Genomic DNA, 17,213 nt, shown 5'->3' on the forward strand with positions numbered 1-17,213 from the left:
TTATAGCACCCAGACCAGTGTGCTGCCCCCATACCTTCTGCACAGGTAGAGCTGTTATTTCAAACTCATCAGGAAGGCGCTTGTGAATTTGAAGCTGATTCACAGAAATATGAGTTAGATTTCAAAGGTAAAAAATCCGTGTGCTTAACTCTTGACATACTTACAGGGAGGCTAACTGTAACGCTTCTTTCCCAGAATGCCATCAAAGATGCTTTTATGCATGGATACAAGAGCAGTGAGGGAACATTTCATGGGATACAAACAGCATCTCTTAGGACAGTAAGAAGGGGAAGGCAAAAGAACTGAAATGTAAAATGGATTAAATGTAAGCAGCATTGCAGGAGAAAATGCAAGCAGTTTTTGCAGACTAATTGAGACTGGGGGTGGTTCTGGTCTAAACAGGGAGACTTGGATTTTAGAGTAATATCTCTGTCTTCTTAATGTGACACCATACTGTGCTAAGGTTGTAAATATGGGAACCTTTTTACATATTTATAACTGGGAAATCAAGGTCTGAAATGCATGTATGTGGAAGGAAATGATAGTGAGACTAATTCATCTCGGATATATTGGCCCTCTTGTACATATACAGCATAGGTGGTTGTTGCATGCATTGTAATCTGACTTTCTGTATGAATGCAGTTTACCATGATGCACAGTGGGTATGACAAGCTGGTGACTCTGCTTTTCCTTGTGTGTGAATATGCCATATAGCTAGGTCTTTTTCAAGTAGAAAAAAAGTACTGCAGCCATTGCTTTGGGGAGAGGAACAGGGAAGAAGAAATAGAAGAGACACCAAAGTGTAGAGTAATTGTGAACTGTATTTGAGTTTCTATGGCGTAAATTCTGCACAAAGCTTAAAAAGAGATTGTGTACAATGACTGTTGCTCATGATATATCATATATTAAGGAGGCTGTAAGCGGTGGAAAGCAGTCTGGTATTAAAATGTGTGCATGTCTTATGCCTAAAGAAGAGGGTGTACATTGCCATATAATATCTTCAAGCCTAGTCTGAGGGAGCAAGAATTAGGTAGGATGTCTCCCTTCTTATGTCTGGGGCTGGAGAAAGAGCACAGCTACTTTGATGGCCTTCCTCAGCAACTGGAAAAAGAGAGAAGCTTGTCCAAGAAAGATCTCTGCAGGGCAAGTGAGCTGTAAGCAGGCCAGTTAATTAAAGGGCTCCGAAGGTGACTGAGCACAATCTCAGTAGCTCATTCTGTAGTTTAGTCTTCTCATACCTTATTTCCTTTACTGTGTTCTTATAAGTAAGCATATGGGGGCTTTTCTCCTTACGTCTTCCCTAGTGATAAAGCTAAGTCTGAGTAATCTGACACAAACCAGGCACATCACTGTGTGGGGGCTGGTGAATCCAGTATTCACAGGAGAGGCTTCCAAACTCTTAGTGTGTCTGTATGCAGCAAGATCTGGGCTTCCCGAGCTTCTGAGACATAAGCCGTCTCTGAGCTACAAGGACCTCGTCTGAAGTGTGTAACACAAGTTGCTAGGTTTGTGGAGAGCAGCAGGAATTTCCATGAGCATCTTTAGCAAACAACAAAATAATGAGAGAGCCTGAGACTGGGAGGTCAATGTGAGGCACTATATCACACTGTTGGAAAACAGAAAAGACGTAGCATGAGTAAAGCAGACTCTAGATACCCAGAGAAAGGACTGGGTGCTTTAGAGAGGCCTTTTTTGTGAGGCAGATCACAATACTATAAATGAAATGAGAAGTTCAATGGCTATTGCCATGCTTTAACTACTCTGAGCGAGACATGGTCAAAAAGATGTCCACAAACCTGCCCAAAACTTTAAGTGCCTGTCAGTGTTTGCCCTGTGCTATCACCATGAGATCAGAGAAGAGGAAGAAGGGTCCTTCTTTTAGCATGACAAGATGACCTAGTGCTGGTTGGAAGATAGATTAGCAGCCTACCAAATCTTAGTGTTTTTGAAGAGAGAATCTATGTGAAGGGAAGAAAAGTTGAAATCAGGTGATGGTGATAATCAACTCTTCAGTCACCATTAGAACATGAAACCCTTGCACAGATCCCTTCATACTGACAGTAAAATGCCTGAAGCAGAAATGGCCTGGAGTAAAGGAGGGGCTCCCTGCAGGAACAGCACGAGCTAAGCTAATTCTGCTGTGACACATTGGGAATGTGAGGCAGAAAGGCTCTGGGAAGGGCATTGTTTCACTGTGTTGCACAACGACTTCTGCTCTCCTGGGCAGCATGCCCAGATGGCAAAGGTCTTCTCTCTAATTCTTGGTGCCTTTGTGTTCTATTTCAAGAAATGGTCCAGAGAAATCTGAATACTCAGACCATAATAAAAATCTGCAGGAGTCCAAGTGCTGCAACGGGTGGCAGTAGCAAACAGAACAAGAAAAGGTATTGGATGTTATGTTCATTATCTCCCTGTCTGTAGAAGACTAGCTGTTTGCTGAGTCCTCTCCTGCTTCAGTATGATTCATTTATCTGCTGATTGTAGCTTCATGCAGGCAGGTTGGGTTTGACAGTATTGGTAGGTTCTCACTGTAACAGGCAGGGGGAACGCACTGAGGAAAAATCTCAGTGGCCTGGACACTACCAGAGCCATTCTTCACTTTCTGCTGATATGAAGTTAGATGACTGAGGGTATTCAACTAAATCTCTCAGAAATAGAAAAATCTTAGCATAATGGCATTTCCAGTGTTTGTTTTTTTTGTACTTTCCTCTGTCAAGGCTGGTCCTGATCACTGTGTGAAACATGCGGTCCAAACCAGGCATGTATAGCCATATAGCCTGTGGAAGAATACCCTTTGGTCTGCCACACAGCCTGTTACTGAACTGGGGAAGCTCAAGGAATAAGGCTGGCATCCTGATTTGAGGATGCAGTAATCTGTAGTGGGAGGAAGAGTGGAACTGGAGGAGTGGGGACCTTGGCTTGGGAAGATGTGCAACATTGTTGGAATAGGGAGTGGGTAAAGCCTTCTAGCAGTCAGGGGAAATAAGAGAGATTGGAAGAAAGTGAATGTACTGGTTGGGGTGGAAGGCAGATGTTGATAATTTGACACTTTTAGTCGCCTTTTCCTTCTCTGATTCCTCTCCCAGGGGGTTGAATTTCATGGTCCTGCCCTAGGCATCTAAGCAGAATCATGAAAAGGAGAGATGTACTGATTTCCTATGGTCTCAGCAGGTATTGTGTGAACTGTTTGTGCCACAGCATTTTTCTGTACCTCATGGCTAGAAGAAGCTAGTATGGCCTGGCAGTGGTAAGGAGGGGTGATGCTGTTTGAAGGGCTATTTGTACTTTCTTCAGGCAGGACTAAGACTGGATATTATTGGGCACATTTATAAGTGTGCATCCAAGAATGGAAGGAAAAGGTAATGCTTTGCTTTGCTGAAAGCATTGTGTGATGCATCTTACTGCAGAGCATCACTATAATGTACGTGGAAGCTCTCTACTGGTGGCTTGTGTTAGCATGGGAGGAAAGCTTATACAGAATACAAAGAGCTAAGATTTTCTGAGGCAATCCCTGAGCTGTAGTTTATATCTCATGACCAGGAGACTGCCTCATGGAAATCCCTTGAGTTTTCTAATCTTGTTTAAACTTGTTTTAAACAGAGAGTCAGATGCTGTTCACACATATCATCTATTTCCTTCAGACTGGAACCATTCAGCACTACCTGAAATAGGTTATGAGGTATATATCTGTTCACATCTGTTCACTCCTCTGGGAAAAGTTATATTCTGCACTAGCTCTTGTGTCAAGCAAGTGTAAAATACACACCAAAGTCCAGGGATTGGTTCTGTTAGTTCTCAGTTTGCAAATATGTCACTTCAATATGTACAGCTGCAAGAGGGACAAGGATAGATGTGCCATAGCTCCCAAGGGACACAGGTTTCACTAAGATGGTCTGCTCACACTGTAGGGGCTGTACATCTAAATGGCCATTGCACAGAAATATTGATTTATCCATTGCGCTTTTGATTTGACCTAGATGACTGCTGATGATCTGGAGGTTGAGTCTCAGTTCTCCTTGGCAGTGGTCTATTCACAGCACTGTTTCTCCTTTAAAACTCAGTCATGTGCTAGAATTTCAAATCAAAGCAAGTGCTTTAGGGCGATCATCAACTCATTTAATATTGTTATTATGAGATTTAGATCTTGTGTATTTTTGAAACATCAGATGGTGTCATTACAAAGCTCATTGATGACTCACTACAGTAACTTTAGGGCTTGCCTATAAAAGGGAGCTAGTGCACAAGAAAGATAGGTGTGGCTTGATGTGGAAGAACTATTTCACTTTCTCTTCTCCAGCTGGACACTTATTCTGAACCCAGAGTGTCTTTGTATAGCTTTCTTTTAGCTTATTTTGGACAAGGATATCTCTGCGTGCAGAATAAACATGTTCCACAGAAAGCAATAGCTCCTTTGTATTATAAAACAACTCCTCAGAGTAGGAGTTCAGAGCACACCGGGATAGGAGTGAGAGTGAGGAAAAGATGGTGAAAAAGTGAGAGAAGGCTCCGAAAAATCATCAACTGTGATTGCAGTCACAAGGTTTTTCCCTCCTCAGTGGGTGGGAAGGACTGGGAAGGTGTGACTGAAAGCTCTTTAACACGTTGATCTCTGTTGTGTTAATATTTGCAGTTAGTAGAAGTCAGCTGCACTGCCAGCAAATACAGAGAAATCAAGAACTTATTTCATCATACAATGAAAGATTACAGCATCCACAGGCTCCGGAGAATTCAGAACTCAATGCTTTGGCAGCATTTCCAGTTGTTTGTATCCGCTTTATTTCATTCCTCTGGTGGCAGCAGAGCAGTTCTGATAATTGCTGGGCCCCATCTCTTGCTCAGGGCGTGTGGGTGGTTCCCTGCTTGGCAATAGGAAAACCGCCTCCCTCTCCAGTCAGCACCATATCTAAATCGTCATGGGTCTCATGAGTGTATCGCTCTGATTCTCTGATTTAAGACAAAAAAATAAAACCAAAAATGGGAGGGGAGAATGACAAAAATGTTTGGAGTCCTGTGAAATTAGACCTGTGATTTGCATAATATTTATGTTTTGATGAGAAAAACCCAGTAACATAAAAATTTTTATTATGAAGATGGCTTTTATAACTCTGGATTTTATATTTGGGGTTCATACAGATCCTGTTTTGTAAATCTGGCATTGCAGAAGCCATTTTTAAAAAATATTAGGAAAAAACATCAACCCAAAGCATTGTAAGTTCAAACTATACATAACAGTTTCTGGAGTTTCCTCCCTGTTGGTAGAACAACATGGTCAAATGTTTTCTTTACTGTTTGGCTTCTCAGAACTGCAAAAATGTTCTCGTTCAAAATGGAGAAGGCCAGAGTTTTATTTTCTCATGAAATTTGAGAGGTTGATTAACCACAGTCAGGGGAATGGGTGGACTGTTTCCCCAGGACATGGAGCCCAACATTTAATCCTAGGCTTAAACTGAACCTAAGTGTCCCTGTTCTGGGTGCCTGTCTTTGTCATTGCACTAATGGAGTTTGGGATAGGGTCACCTGGGTTTGAGTACAGTAACCAAAGATGCCATTCTGGATCTGAAATTTTCCAAGGAAGATAGCACCAAAACTGGAATATTCCTGCAAAAAGTGGCTCCGGTTGGAATTAGCATTTTCCATCAACTCAGCAAAAAAATTTAGTCAAAACCCTGGTGGAGAGCTCTTTGCCTTGTAGGTGTAGAATTTCCTTATGTAAAACATTGTCAGGACTGAACAGAGCGTGCGGAAGTAATGGACAGGTTTGATTGGCCAGTAAGGGGATGGATAAAATCAGTTAGATGAATTTTGCCCCTTCAATAGAGAGAGTAGCTGAAAACTTTTGGATACATCTAAACAAGAGACTACTTGAGCTATTCTCTGAGACTATAGACTGAAATTGCAGAAAATGTGGCCTGCTTAATGGTCAATGCCTTATGTTTATCAGTAGAATTAAGGTCCGAGACCAAAACTTAAGGTGCTAACCCTATTGGGTATTAGTGCTGAAGGCTACAGAGGGAAAGAGATTGCTCTTTGGCTTGTGATCTGTTGCCTTATCCCTGTAAAAGCTGTGAGTAGCACCAGTTTGCTACATATTAGAAATTCAGTTTTCTTGTTTTGATTCTTTTCTCCCTCATCAAGACGATTTTGTATTTCTGAAATCTCTCTTGCCATACTTTCAAAGTTTCTTTTGGAAATATCTGAAACTCACTGGAAATTTTTGCATTTTTGATGGTACAGGGATTCCTGTTAGCTCCAGCTCAAAATTCTCTCGGTTCTGTGAGTTTTGAATGGAGGAAGGTCTTAGAGACTTTCCTGAGGATGGGTTCAGGGAAGGAAGCAGAATGACTGGGAAAGACAATATGATATATATTAGTTATCTTGGCCTTCTGGCACTGACGTGAGCCAGGAAAGAAGAGAAGCAAACTCTCTTCGAAGGCCATCAAAGGAACAAGCAACCTCTTCAGCCATGCCATCAGTTCCAGTCATCTGAGGGTCCTAGTTCAATATTTCAGCATAAGAAATAGTCAGCTGAGATCAGATCTGATGCCACAAAAGAAAGAGGGTTTTTATTTCAACTGCTATATACCCTCTTTCTCTACTAAGGGACCCATACAAAGGCAGTACTAAACAGAGATTGGATGTGAACGTCTGGCATACCTGCCTTCTGATGGCTTGCAGGAAGCCACCATGCAGTGTGATTTCATGTGAAAGGCTCTGTCCTGACATGTGAGAGAGGGGAAGGGTTGAGTTCAAGAGGAAAGTATCTAATCTCATCTCATTTGCCTCTTCTGATTTGAAACACCATTGCCTCTGGTTCAGCCAGACACACAGAGATTTACCAGGGGAGGCCAAGGAAATGCCCCACTGTGTGCAGTATGCATGTTTTTCATCATTTGGTGTGAGAGAGGTCGAATGGCTACATACTCTTTTTGTTCAGCCCTCCATATGATTTGTAACCTGGTTGGAACTTGGGTAGAGAAGGGAGCAGACCCAGAAAAACAAGAGGTGTCTGTGCATGGGTGTAAATGCATGTGCTGAAACCTCAGACCTTTTTTCCATAGGCAAAAGGAGCAGATGAAAAGGAGAAGCCCAGGGCAAGAGATAGACAAGCGGCTCCTGTTCCATGGCACAAGCCCATCCCACTTGTCTGCCATCTGTGAGCAGAATTTTGACTGGCGAGTCTGCGGGGCTCATGGGACGCTGTATGGAAGAGGTGCGAGGGCAAGATCCTGTGTTTCAGGGCAGCCCCAGCCATGGTGGGGAGGCAGAAGAAGCTCCCTGAGGGATGGTGGGTTGCAGCATGCCGAGGCAGGACCTCTGCCGGCCCGGGAGGAGCTGGCACAGGGGCCACAGCAGCATGGTCTGCCAATGCTGGCCAGGGCTGTGGATTGCTGCACGGGGACTGACTGGCGCCGACACCACGGCCCTGTCCGTCTGCCTCTGTGCATCCATTGCAGATGGTGTCAGCAGCAACTGTGCTTCTGATGGGGCTGGAAACATCCCTCCTTGCCTCAGGTACCTGCTGTTAAGCAGAGCTTTTGGTCAGATAGGGCTGCGAGGCGGATGGTGAAATGTGTCCAGCATCTGCTGATGCTTTAAAATCAACCGATGTGGCAACACCTGGCAAGGCTGTGTTTAGAGCTTCATGGGGTAGGAACGAGAAGGAGGTGCTTGCTGACTTGTTGGTTGTTAAAGTGCCAACAGCAGCCATTTGCTCCTTCGCTTAATGTATTTTCTTACCTGTGCCTTTTTCTGCTCCCTAGGAAGCTACTTTGCCAGAGACGCCAGTTATTCTCATCAGTACTGCCCATCCAGCACTGGTCCCCAGAGCATGTTTGTAGCTCACGTTCTTGTTGGAGACTTTGTTCAGGGAAACTCGGAATACCTTCGCCCTCCACCCAGACCTGGGAATCCAAACAGGCTCTACGACAGCTGTGTGGATGACCCAAAGGATCCTTCCATCTTTGTCATCTTTGAGAAGCATCAGATTTACCCTGCCTATATTCTGGAGTAGACATGTTCATCTCAATGAGGATGATGTCAGAGGTAGCAATATCTCATCTGAAAATGACACTTGAACCTTAGATTTTTTTTGTTGCATGTAAGAACCTTGCTTTTGACATCCAGTTATACTTCAGTTTTGTTTCAATTGCAAGAATGAATATACAAGTAATGTAAATTATGAAATGGCTGGGTTCTTTATGAGAGTTGTTTTCCTCCTAAATAGACTGGTGGCAGTTAAATTGTAATAAATAATCTAACCATGACAATGTGATGATCATTTTGATGCAAGTGTGATGTAGATTTAAGTGTGCATTATGATTAATTTGTAAAACAACTTGCTTCCATCTATAGTGTGGTACATAACTAGATGTTGTTTAGGACATATTTGGGAGAATGAATATAGAAAATGAGGAAAATGGAGTATAAAAAAGCATATTTGAGGGGTGATTCTTTGGAGCTGTTTTTCCATGAAGTGAAGCTCATCAGCTTCTTGTCAGTGTAAAAAAAGTAGACAATGGGCTGTAAGCTGTTTTTGTCCTGTGGTTTGGCTGCTTTGAATTTTGTGGCGAGAAAAGGTTTTTAGATCGTATCCTAAAGGAGTGTTACATCATGTTCCCTTATTGCTCTGCTGGTCCCATTTGGTTATCTTGCAGTAAGAGTCATAAGGACTCCAGTTCAGAAGAAAAAAAATCCTGGATAACAGAGAAGTGATTCATTGGTCTTCCTCAGTCTGCCTTGATCATTGATTGTGTGCTAAAGACGGAGTAGGCAATGCAGTGCACAACTAGTAAAGGAACTCTGCTTCACGTCTCTGAGAGAACTGGTAGATGCCACAGGCTATACTGATGGCCAGTCATACCAAAAATCAAAACAACAGTAATCTCCTGCTCTTCTAAAAAGAGCTAAGTTGTTACTCTGAGCCGTTGCGTCCTTCCTGACTGCAGACTAGGCCGGGATCTTGCTTTAAGGGAATTATTTAACTTCCCAAAACTTTAAGGAGAGTTCCAGATAGTAAAATGGGTTCACACCAAGTGAATTCATATTGGATTCGTAGTAGTAGTGGATTTATATCACATGTTGCTGCAGAGGTATATGGCAACCTGATGTCCGCCTGGCCCCAATGTAGGTCACAGCACCAGCAGATTTGAATGTTAAACCCAGAGCCGAGAGGGAGCAGAGTCACGGTGCTGTTGCAGTGAGCTGTTGCTCAGTTTTTGCTTCTGCTTTTGCTTCTTTTTGCACCTGCGTCAGGGTTGGTCACATCTGTGGGCCAGCTGCAAGCAGCTCCCTTGAGCTCTTCCCTGGTGCCAGTCCTTCCTCTCGGGCATCTTCTCCATGAGCGGCCCCATCTCCTCTGGTGCCAGGAGTGCTTCAGCCTCCAGCAGCAGCTTGGGCCTGTAAAGCGGCTGAGAGTGCAGGGCATTGTGGTTGCTCTGAATGACCTCCCTTCCTCAGGGATGGTGTCTGCTGCCCTCTGCCCAGAAGCAGAGTCTGGGGTCATAATGTTGGAAGTGTCAGCCGGATACCAGGAACCACTGCGAGGAGGAGTCGTGCAGTCCCTGCCAGTGGGAAACCCCTCCCTGTGGGATGTGGGAACCAGTGCTGGGAAACATCTGGGGAGCCCCATAATTAACCCTGGAGACGTGGTTTTCTTTATCTGCTGATTGCATCGCTGTCAGCACTGCTTATCCTCTTCTACATCAAGTCTGCCCATCCTGCTGGTGACACCATACCCAAGTGCCAGTGTCCTTGCCGTGGGGTGACTCCCTGTGCCAGAGCAGAGCTTCCTCAGGTTTAGGTCAAGCAAACTAGGGATATTCCAGGTGCTGAAGTTAGACCCTCACAAGGCCATGCTATAAGCAGGGAGGAAGTCTGCAATGAGCTGAGTAACAACCCACAGCGGGGCTCTGCTTGGACCACAGAGCCAGCACTTGGATGAGTGACTTGGGAGACAGTGTGGCTTTGTGAGGGATGCCCGGCAGCACGGCCACTCCCCCTTTCCCCTCTACAGACTGAAGCTGGTGGTGGGTTATTTTAAATGGCCATGCAGTCACCTGGCACTTCTCCACATGATTCAGAAGTGTCTCGGCTGTGTGTGCCCTGACTGGGACAGACAGGGAGGACTTCCTAATTCTGTCATCCCAGCTAGCAATTTGCATCTGCAGGAAATGCTGTAAGTAAAGTAACCCCTGGAATGAGCTGCTGCATTTGATGCTTTTGCACCTTCTAGTCTTTCTGTGGGGAGTTGTGTGATTTGACCATAAACTCAAGGGTTTTTTGTGAGTGAGTGAGCGAGCTGATCTGGAGCTTCATCAACCTACAGGGAGGTATGTGGATCTAGTTAGTCTTGGATAGGCATCAGGCTTTTGATGAAACCAGGATGAGGTAAAGGATGCATTAGGAGAGTGTGATATTTACTACATAACATTTCTAGTTAATGAAAAGATTTTTTTTTCAAATCCTCTTCTACATTAACCAACATACCAAACCAAATCTGTTCTTGCTCCTCCAACCCATCAATCCTACTAGGTGTTGTATTTGCTGGGATGTTTGCTTTTCCCACAGGGTTTATCAAATCTCATATTCCAACCCCTGATGTGTTCATTTCTGTTTGGACACAGAAACCTGGCTGAATTAATTCCACTGATATGACTGGGATATGAATTTCATCTTTGCATAACAATCCTTGGGCCCTATTTTACTGAAATACTAGTTTCCAGTTCAGGGGTGGAATCACACGTGTATGTGCATCCGAGATGAACTCTTGCCGTCACTGAGTACAAATATTTCCTCTACAATGCAGAGCACTCTTGAGGATTTCAATTGGACTACTTCCTGTGACTGACCACATACATATTCAGGAGTCTGCAGCTATAATTTTTGTGGAAGCCACATTTCAGATTCCCAGTTTAACAAAAATACCCTGTGTCAACAGGCTTGTAAAAGAGCAAACAGTATTAGCTAAATCACAGAGAGGCAAAAAGCTTATTTCCTTCCTATTCTGTTGTTAAACCTCATAAATCAAAATCTAGTCATCTCATTTTACATTTTTTGAAGGTGAGGCAAAAAAGAGATGACTATACTTTTATTTCACAAATGTCTTGCTCAGAGCATTTGTATTTCTGAATGCTTGCAGACTTCACTTTGCTAACAAGTACTGGTGAGCTGAATGTAATGCTCTGTTTGCTGTGTATCTTTCTCAGTTCTCCATCAGGCTTTCACATCGTGGGTGCTACATCATTAGAACACATTTCCTGCACAGGTGGACAAATCCCAAAGGAAAAGTACCCCAGTGCACTCTTGTAAGTTTACCTTTGCATTTCAATTTAGCTGTGTGATAAACAGTGGCCACCCTCCACTGAGATGCAGGAGAAAATGATGCAGATGCACTTTGACCAGTAGTGGAAAGTACCTACTAGTCATAGGCAGCACAGTTGGCTTCAGTGTATTTACTGCAAGAGGATTTGGTATCTGCCAAGTAGATAAGCTAACGTCTAACCATCTGGAAAGCTCCATGTAGTTTAAACTGATTACTATTTACTCACACACAAATGCATTCCCTGTGTCCATATATATAAGGAGATGAGTGTAATAAATGTAGCTATCTTCACGGCTTGGAATTTCTAACTCTCATGGGAAAGAGCCTTTGGTTCCTGACGGTCTAGATAGAGTTCATAGGAAATGCTCCAGTTTAATATCAGTGACTGTAGGCTGTTCTGGTAGTAGGCAGAGATGGCTAATTGACACTGAATCAAAATATGCTTGTAGAAGGACCATTGACAGTCATGCAGTTCTATCATGTCAGTGTCTGCTTTCTCTGCTTGGTTCAAGCCTTCCCATTTCTGTATTAATTCTTAAGTTGAGGCTGTCCCAGAGTATTTTTTTCCCTTGTGCAAACCTTTGCCCAGTGAGGTTCCTAACAGAATCACATAACAAATAATAGCTGTAATATTTTTCCTTAAAACCATTCTATTTCAGTGCAATAGGAAGATTTAGTCTGTAAATGAATATGTTTCTGAGGAATGACCTTGAGAGGCATGTTAAGGTCTGGCTACTACATCATTATGGAGGACAGGGTGACAACTTTTCCCTGGGGAAGAATCAGCTCGCTGTGGGGGTAACTCAAGTCATGTCGTATGGAAAGGAGCTTTTAGGGAAGGAGGAAACCAAGAGTTTAGTTTGGTGCTGAGGTAGAAACTGGAGGAGGAACTGAGTCTGAGGGCAAGGCTAGAGCTGCAGCTCCGTTCATGTACTCGTCTATAAACCATAGTAAGGCAGACCATACCCCCTTAGGGGCACCAAGCGCTCACAGCAGGAAATGCAGTCAGACTTTTTCCTCGAATGGGTGGTTCACAGGATGAACTTCTTGCCTGTGTTCTTGCTCACCAGCCTTACGAGGCTGAATTACTTCCTGCAGAGCAGTGCAGGTCCCAAGGGTATGATGCCAGTCTGCCCATCTGCAGGCATTTGAGCACACACTCAAGAATAGGGGGTCCTGGCTTGAAAATGAAGGAAAGACTGCTTCACAGCTGAGTATCAAGCACTATTTCTGTTTTTAAAACTGTTCCCAGCACACTAGAAAGCTTGGTTCTAGTTGCACCCCTTGTTGCATTGCTATTTATTGCCTGTCTTTGGCCTCAAAATAGCAGAAGTCCGTGCCTACCTTGAGCTGTGGGCACTCCCTCCTTTCCAGCAGGGCCACACACCCAGCACCTCAAATTACCCCCGTCTCCTCAAATACTGCTGGTGATAGTTTAAGCTACAAAAGCCAATGCTTTCAGCCTACTTCTGACCATGGGAAGAATCTTCCTAGGTCCACAGACCCTCACAGATCTAAATCAAAAGAGCTCTCACTTTCACACTTTACTCGCAAGCTGGTACACAAAGTGTAACTTCTAATGTAGACAACCACCAGATTGTTGAGGACCTTCAAAACCAATTCCCATTCAAAATGTCAGAGCTAGAAAATCTATTGACATGATGACAGGGAAAGACCTCTGTTAATAACTAAACATCAGCTCCCAAGTCTATTCAGTCCCATGTACAGAGATGTGGCATATTCAAATCTTCAGATGAGGCAAATGTGACTCATGGAACAGGCAGTGAAAAGTAAAGGCTGAATATAAACTATGGCCAAATTCAAATGAAAAGAAAGCTCCCTTTGGCCACTGCTGGAACAGGTGGGAACCTGGTTGGATTCCCAAGCTATGACCACAGAAATATCAGGCAGCTGAAGATCCTCAATCAGAAAGGCAGCAATAAATATCACCATCTTCCAGCCTGCAAACAGCAGTGAGACCCTGGCCAAGGTGCTAGAGAGCAAGAATGCAGGAGCTGAAAGTGACCCATGAAGGAAAGATACTGCAGCTAGTTCTTTTTCGATGACATTTTTATGGCCTTATAGCCATGGCACTGCATAAGCACAAGGAAGGACCAGATGAATGCTCTGTGAAGCACAGGCTTAGTGCATGCATAGGGAAAGAATTTTAAAATAATATTGATTGTTGTACCCTGGAATCCCTCCGAGAAGAGCACTAGCACTTGAAGTTGACTGTATACTCCTTCCAATGCTGAGGAGTAAATTAATAGTAGCTAAAAAGGCAAATGAAGGCTCAGATACTGCCACCAGGAGCAATTGCTCACAAACTAGCATGACAAACCTGCTGTATGTGTGTGGCACCCAGACTGCTGTCTGGAGAGGTAAAATCCACTGTGAAATGGATGGACAACCACAGCTGGCTCACAGTCTTACAAATAAGGGAAGTTTGGGCATAAAATGACAGGTGGCCTGATTTTGAACATCAAGAATTTCTTTTAGAGAAATGTGTTGCCTAAAGAAAAGCAGACTACTTCCAAGACAGCCAGCATTTCCTGATCACAGGCCAAGAGGTTCCTTATCTGTTGTCACCCACAGATCTAGAGCTGGGATTGTGCTGTGAGGCTCATACCTTACCGTCACTTCTCTGGCACTGAGTACAGCTAGGTGTTCAAAAATTAACTTAAACCAACTAAAATTCCCTTTTCAAACCTTCTGAAAAGAATAAAGGTACTTGAGGAACCAGAAAACAAGGCAGAAAGAGAGAGAAGATTGGTGGTCCTCCCATGTATTTCAGATTTCACTTTTTCCTCTTCAATTTGTCTTAAATCTTTTCTGTATAACACACCCAAAGCCAGAGAATCAACAGTTTCATAATAACCTGCTGTAGCCATGTGGCAGCCAGTTGCCAGGTAATAGGATTAATTAATAATAATCCTTTCTATTTTTATTAGGATTTGTTAGCAGTTACAGCATAGCTTTGTACCCAAGACCTATTATGATATCTTTTCTCAGTGGACACCATGCAAAGTGGAAACCAGCTTTAGCTCACATGACTGGGGCTAGAATTTCTCACCAGCTACATCTTTGCTGCAGATGATGGAATACAAAGGAAGTACAGGAAGCATCCATTTATACTAGCTTTCTCCTGCTCTGTAACATTTACTTTCAAAATGCTACAGGGGACTATTTTGTACCACCTCCCACACCCCAAACAGGGAGCTTTGCACAAGGAAATACTGGAAATGTAGCTCTTGGGCCTCCTCTAGTTGTTTGATATGAATTTGCTTTGCTATCAAGTGACAATTCCTCAAGAGAATGTATTATAACATGAGGGCAAAACACCACCTGTTTCCCAGGAGGTGCAGGAACTATAAAGACAAACAAACAAGACAGGCTAAGTAAAAAAAAGTCTACATGTCAATATTTAGACTCCTGAAAACAGAAACTCCTTCAAATACACAGGAGTACACCAAATACTCCTTCAATACATCAAATACACAAAAACATACAGTTCTTTGAGGCATGCCCCTCGGTCTGTCCTGCTGTTTATTGTTCATGGATCAGTTCACTGTTCAGAACTCCTTGCGTATTCCCTGGAGCAAAGGCTTGGATTTGGCTGACCGTTACACAAGAGGCAGTGCAAAGTCTATATAAATCTCAAATCCCTTTACTAGAAATGGGATCTAACCGTGCTTAGTTTTCTTCAGTGGATAAATTTAATTTTCTTTCTTCTTCCATTGGTTCCAATAAATCTCTCACTCTTTAGCATGAATTTCCTCTGTACCTTGTTTCTGTCTTGCATGGGATAAAAATACGTCTTCTTTACACAACGTTTACTATAGCATCTTTATGATCAGAAGGGAAGGCCGACCCCTTAAAAATATTTTTTTTGTCAAACTGAAAGTACCGCAAAAACTTTGCAATTTATGAAATTAATTATGAACTAATTCTAAACAAATCTAATTTGAATAAATTCTAAAACTGCTTTTGCTATGTAGTAGCATACATAAGCATCTGGATTTCTTGAAAACTGGCCGTTACTGAGCAAAATACATTTTATCTGAAGAAACCAATAATTCCATCTTTTTTTCATTCTCGTAACCAAGCATTTAACAATGTGTAGACCTTAATAAATGTCATACAAAAAAAATCTGTCCTTAAACAGCAACAATTCCATTTGTCAATAAAATTGTTTCTATTCCCCCAAACTGGGCCTCGAATTCATAAAGCACAGAGTGGGCAAGCAGACGACAGCACACAGAAAGAGTCCCTTCTATTGAGCCTGGGGATTACTGTCTGGCTTTCTGCTTCTGTTAGAAACTGAGCCCTAATAAACAGTAGAAGGGTATGTGTGCTCAAAACACAGAAACAACACAGTGTCCATTCTACAACTGAACTGCTTTTTTCTTTTTTTTTAAAAAAAAGTGTTTTCAAAAATCAATTTCTTCTAGAGGTACCTATGTTCTTTGTCTTATTAACTGCTCTTATTTTTTAAAGTTGAGTGAAAACAAGTCCTATGGCTTAGGTCAGACTCAGCTGGATCTTTTTTTTACTAATGTTCCTGTAAATAAATTAACAAGTGCTTCTGAATTGAATGAATTAACAAGGTTTCCCAATTCACTCTACATTTACTGGTCTAATGTCTGTGTTTGCTTTGTGTTTCTTAATGTGGGCAAGGCTCACAAAAGTGATACCACTGATCCAAGTTCTTCTTTGTGGTATTGAAATAATGCTCTGGCCACTTCACTTACAATTTATTTTGTCTGCTTAGCAGCAAAAGCAATAGTCCATCAGATAGTTGATGCCTCCAAAAGGGTATTGAAAACTAAGTAGTTCTAGCTTGATGGCCATACCAAATTCACTTTAGTACCTACTGATGCTTCTAGTTGTAATGTGGGTTTTTTTTAAAAAGAAAAAGAAAAAAGAGAGAGATGGTCTTCATGTTTCAGAATTCTGACCTGTAATGTACTTAGTGTATTTTTCAGTGGCATGTTTTGGGGTTTTACCATCTCAGCAAAACATCTTTCCTTTTCTCTTAGCTCCTCTCTGAACTCTAAAATCACACCCTTTCTTACATTCTTCCCTCCTCCCGTGGTTTTCACTTTTCTCTTTCCTGATTGACCATTAAAAATATTTTTTCTAGAATGATTCCAAAATCATGTATCCAGTGGTAAGCACGCTTCTTTCTCAACATCTTTAAGCAAACTTGTTTGTAGTTATGCACACATACACTGTGAACATGAGTACATATTAACAAAAAAACTTTTATTTTAACTAAAAGAAACCTGAGCACCTTTGATTTGCAGTTCATTAGGAAAAATTCATTTACTGATGTAATGTTATGATTTTACATTTCTATGTGAATGAACCTGACAGCACAAGAGAACTTAGAATAAATCTTGAGATAAAGAGGTAAATCATTGAGGGTAATGCATTTCCTTTAAACCTTATAAAGGAGGGACTGGAAATTACACAGAGTAAGACAGTTGTATGTAAGCCCCAAACATCCTTAATGTCTTAGGTTTCTCCATTTGCATAAATGAGTGTCCTAACATGAGGAAGGGAATTGTGACATTTGCTTCTCCGGCTGGTGTTGGAAGTTGAGAGTTTCTGTTTACAGCCTTGGACTGTCAGAGGAGTATTTTCCACTCAAGGTCCTGCCTTGGCCCCTCCATCTTTCCCAGAGAGTGGTGGGTCTCCAAGAAGAAATTTGGATTTGCAGCCACTGCACAGCTCTTACAATCAGTCATCTCACTGTAGTTGATACTACATTGTGCTCTTTAACTATTTGAAGACATCATCATCCATGGTGTCCTGGTAGGAGCAACAGTTTTCTGAAGTAAACTCAGTGGTGAAACCAAGGCTGCCAGCTTCACACCCACAAAGATAAGAC

General features: G+C 42.5%; 1 protein-coding gene across 1 annotated transcript; it reads left to right on the forward strand.

The window, feature by feature from the left end:
* The first annotated feature begins 2,343 nt into the window (after positions 1-2,343).
* LOC106488495 (protein mono-ADP-ribosyltransferase PARP12-like) lies at positions 2,344-8,267 on the forward strand. The gene is made up of 3 exons (XM_067289868.1): positions 2,344-2,384; positions 7,059-7,210; positions 7,761-8,267. Exons 2-3 carry the CDS (start codon positions 7,072-7,074, stop codon positions 8,009-8,011), a joined length of 390 nt encoding a protein of 129 aa, XP_067145969.1. The 5' UTR covers positions 2,344-2,384; positions 7,059-7,071; the 3' UTR covers positions 8,012-8,267.
* Positions 8,268-17,213: the final 8,946 nt, after the last annotated feature.

The sequence above is a fragment of the Apteryx mantelli genome, chromosome 1 (genome assembly GCF_036417845.1).
Source record: "Apteryx mantelli isolate bAptMan1 chromosome 1, bAptMan1.hap1, whole genome shotgun sequence".
Lineage (NCBI taxonomy): Eukaryota > Metazoa > Chordata > Aves > Apterygiformes > Apterygidae > Apteryx > Apteryx mantelli.

Excerpts from the sequence above, each read along its gene's own strand:
- LOC106488495 (XM_067289868.1), top strand. The coding sequence starts at position 7,072 with ATGAAAAGGAGAAGCCCAGGGCAAGAGATAGACAAGCGGCTCCTGTTC. Across the intron at positions 7,211-7,760 it reads TGGGACGCTGTATGGAAGAG|GAAGCTACTTTGCCAGAGAC; the intron begins GTGCGAGGGCAA and ends TCTGCTCCCTAG.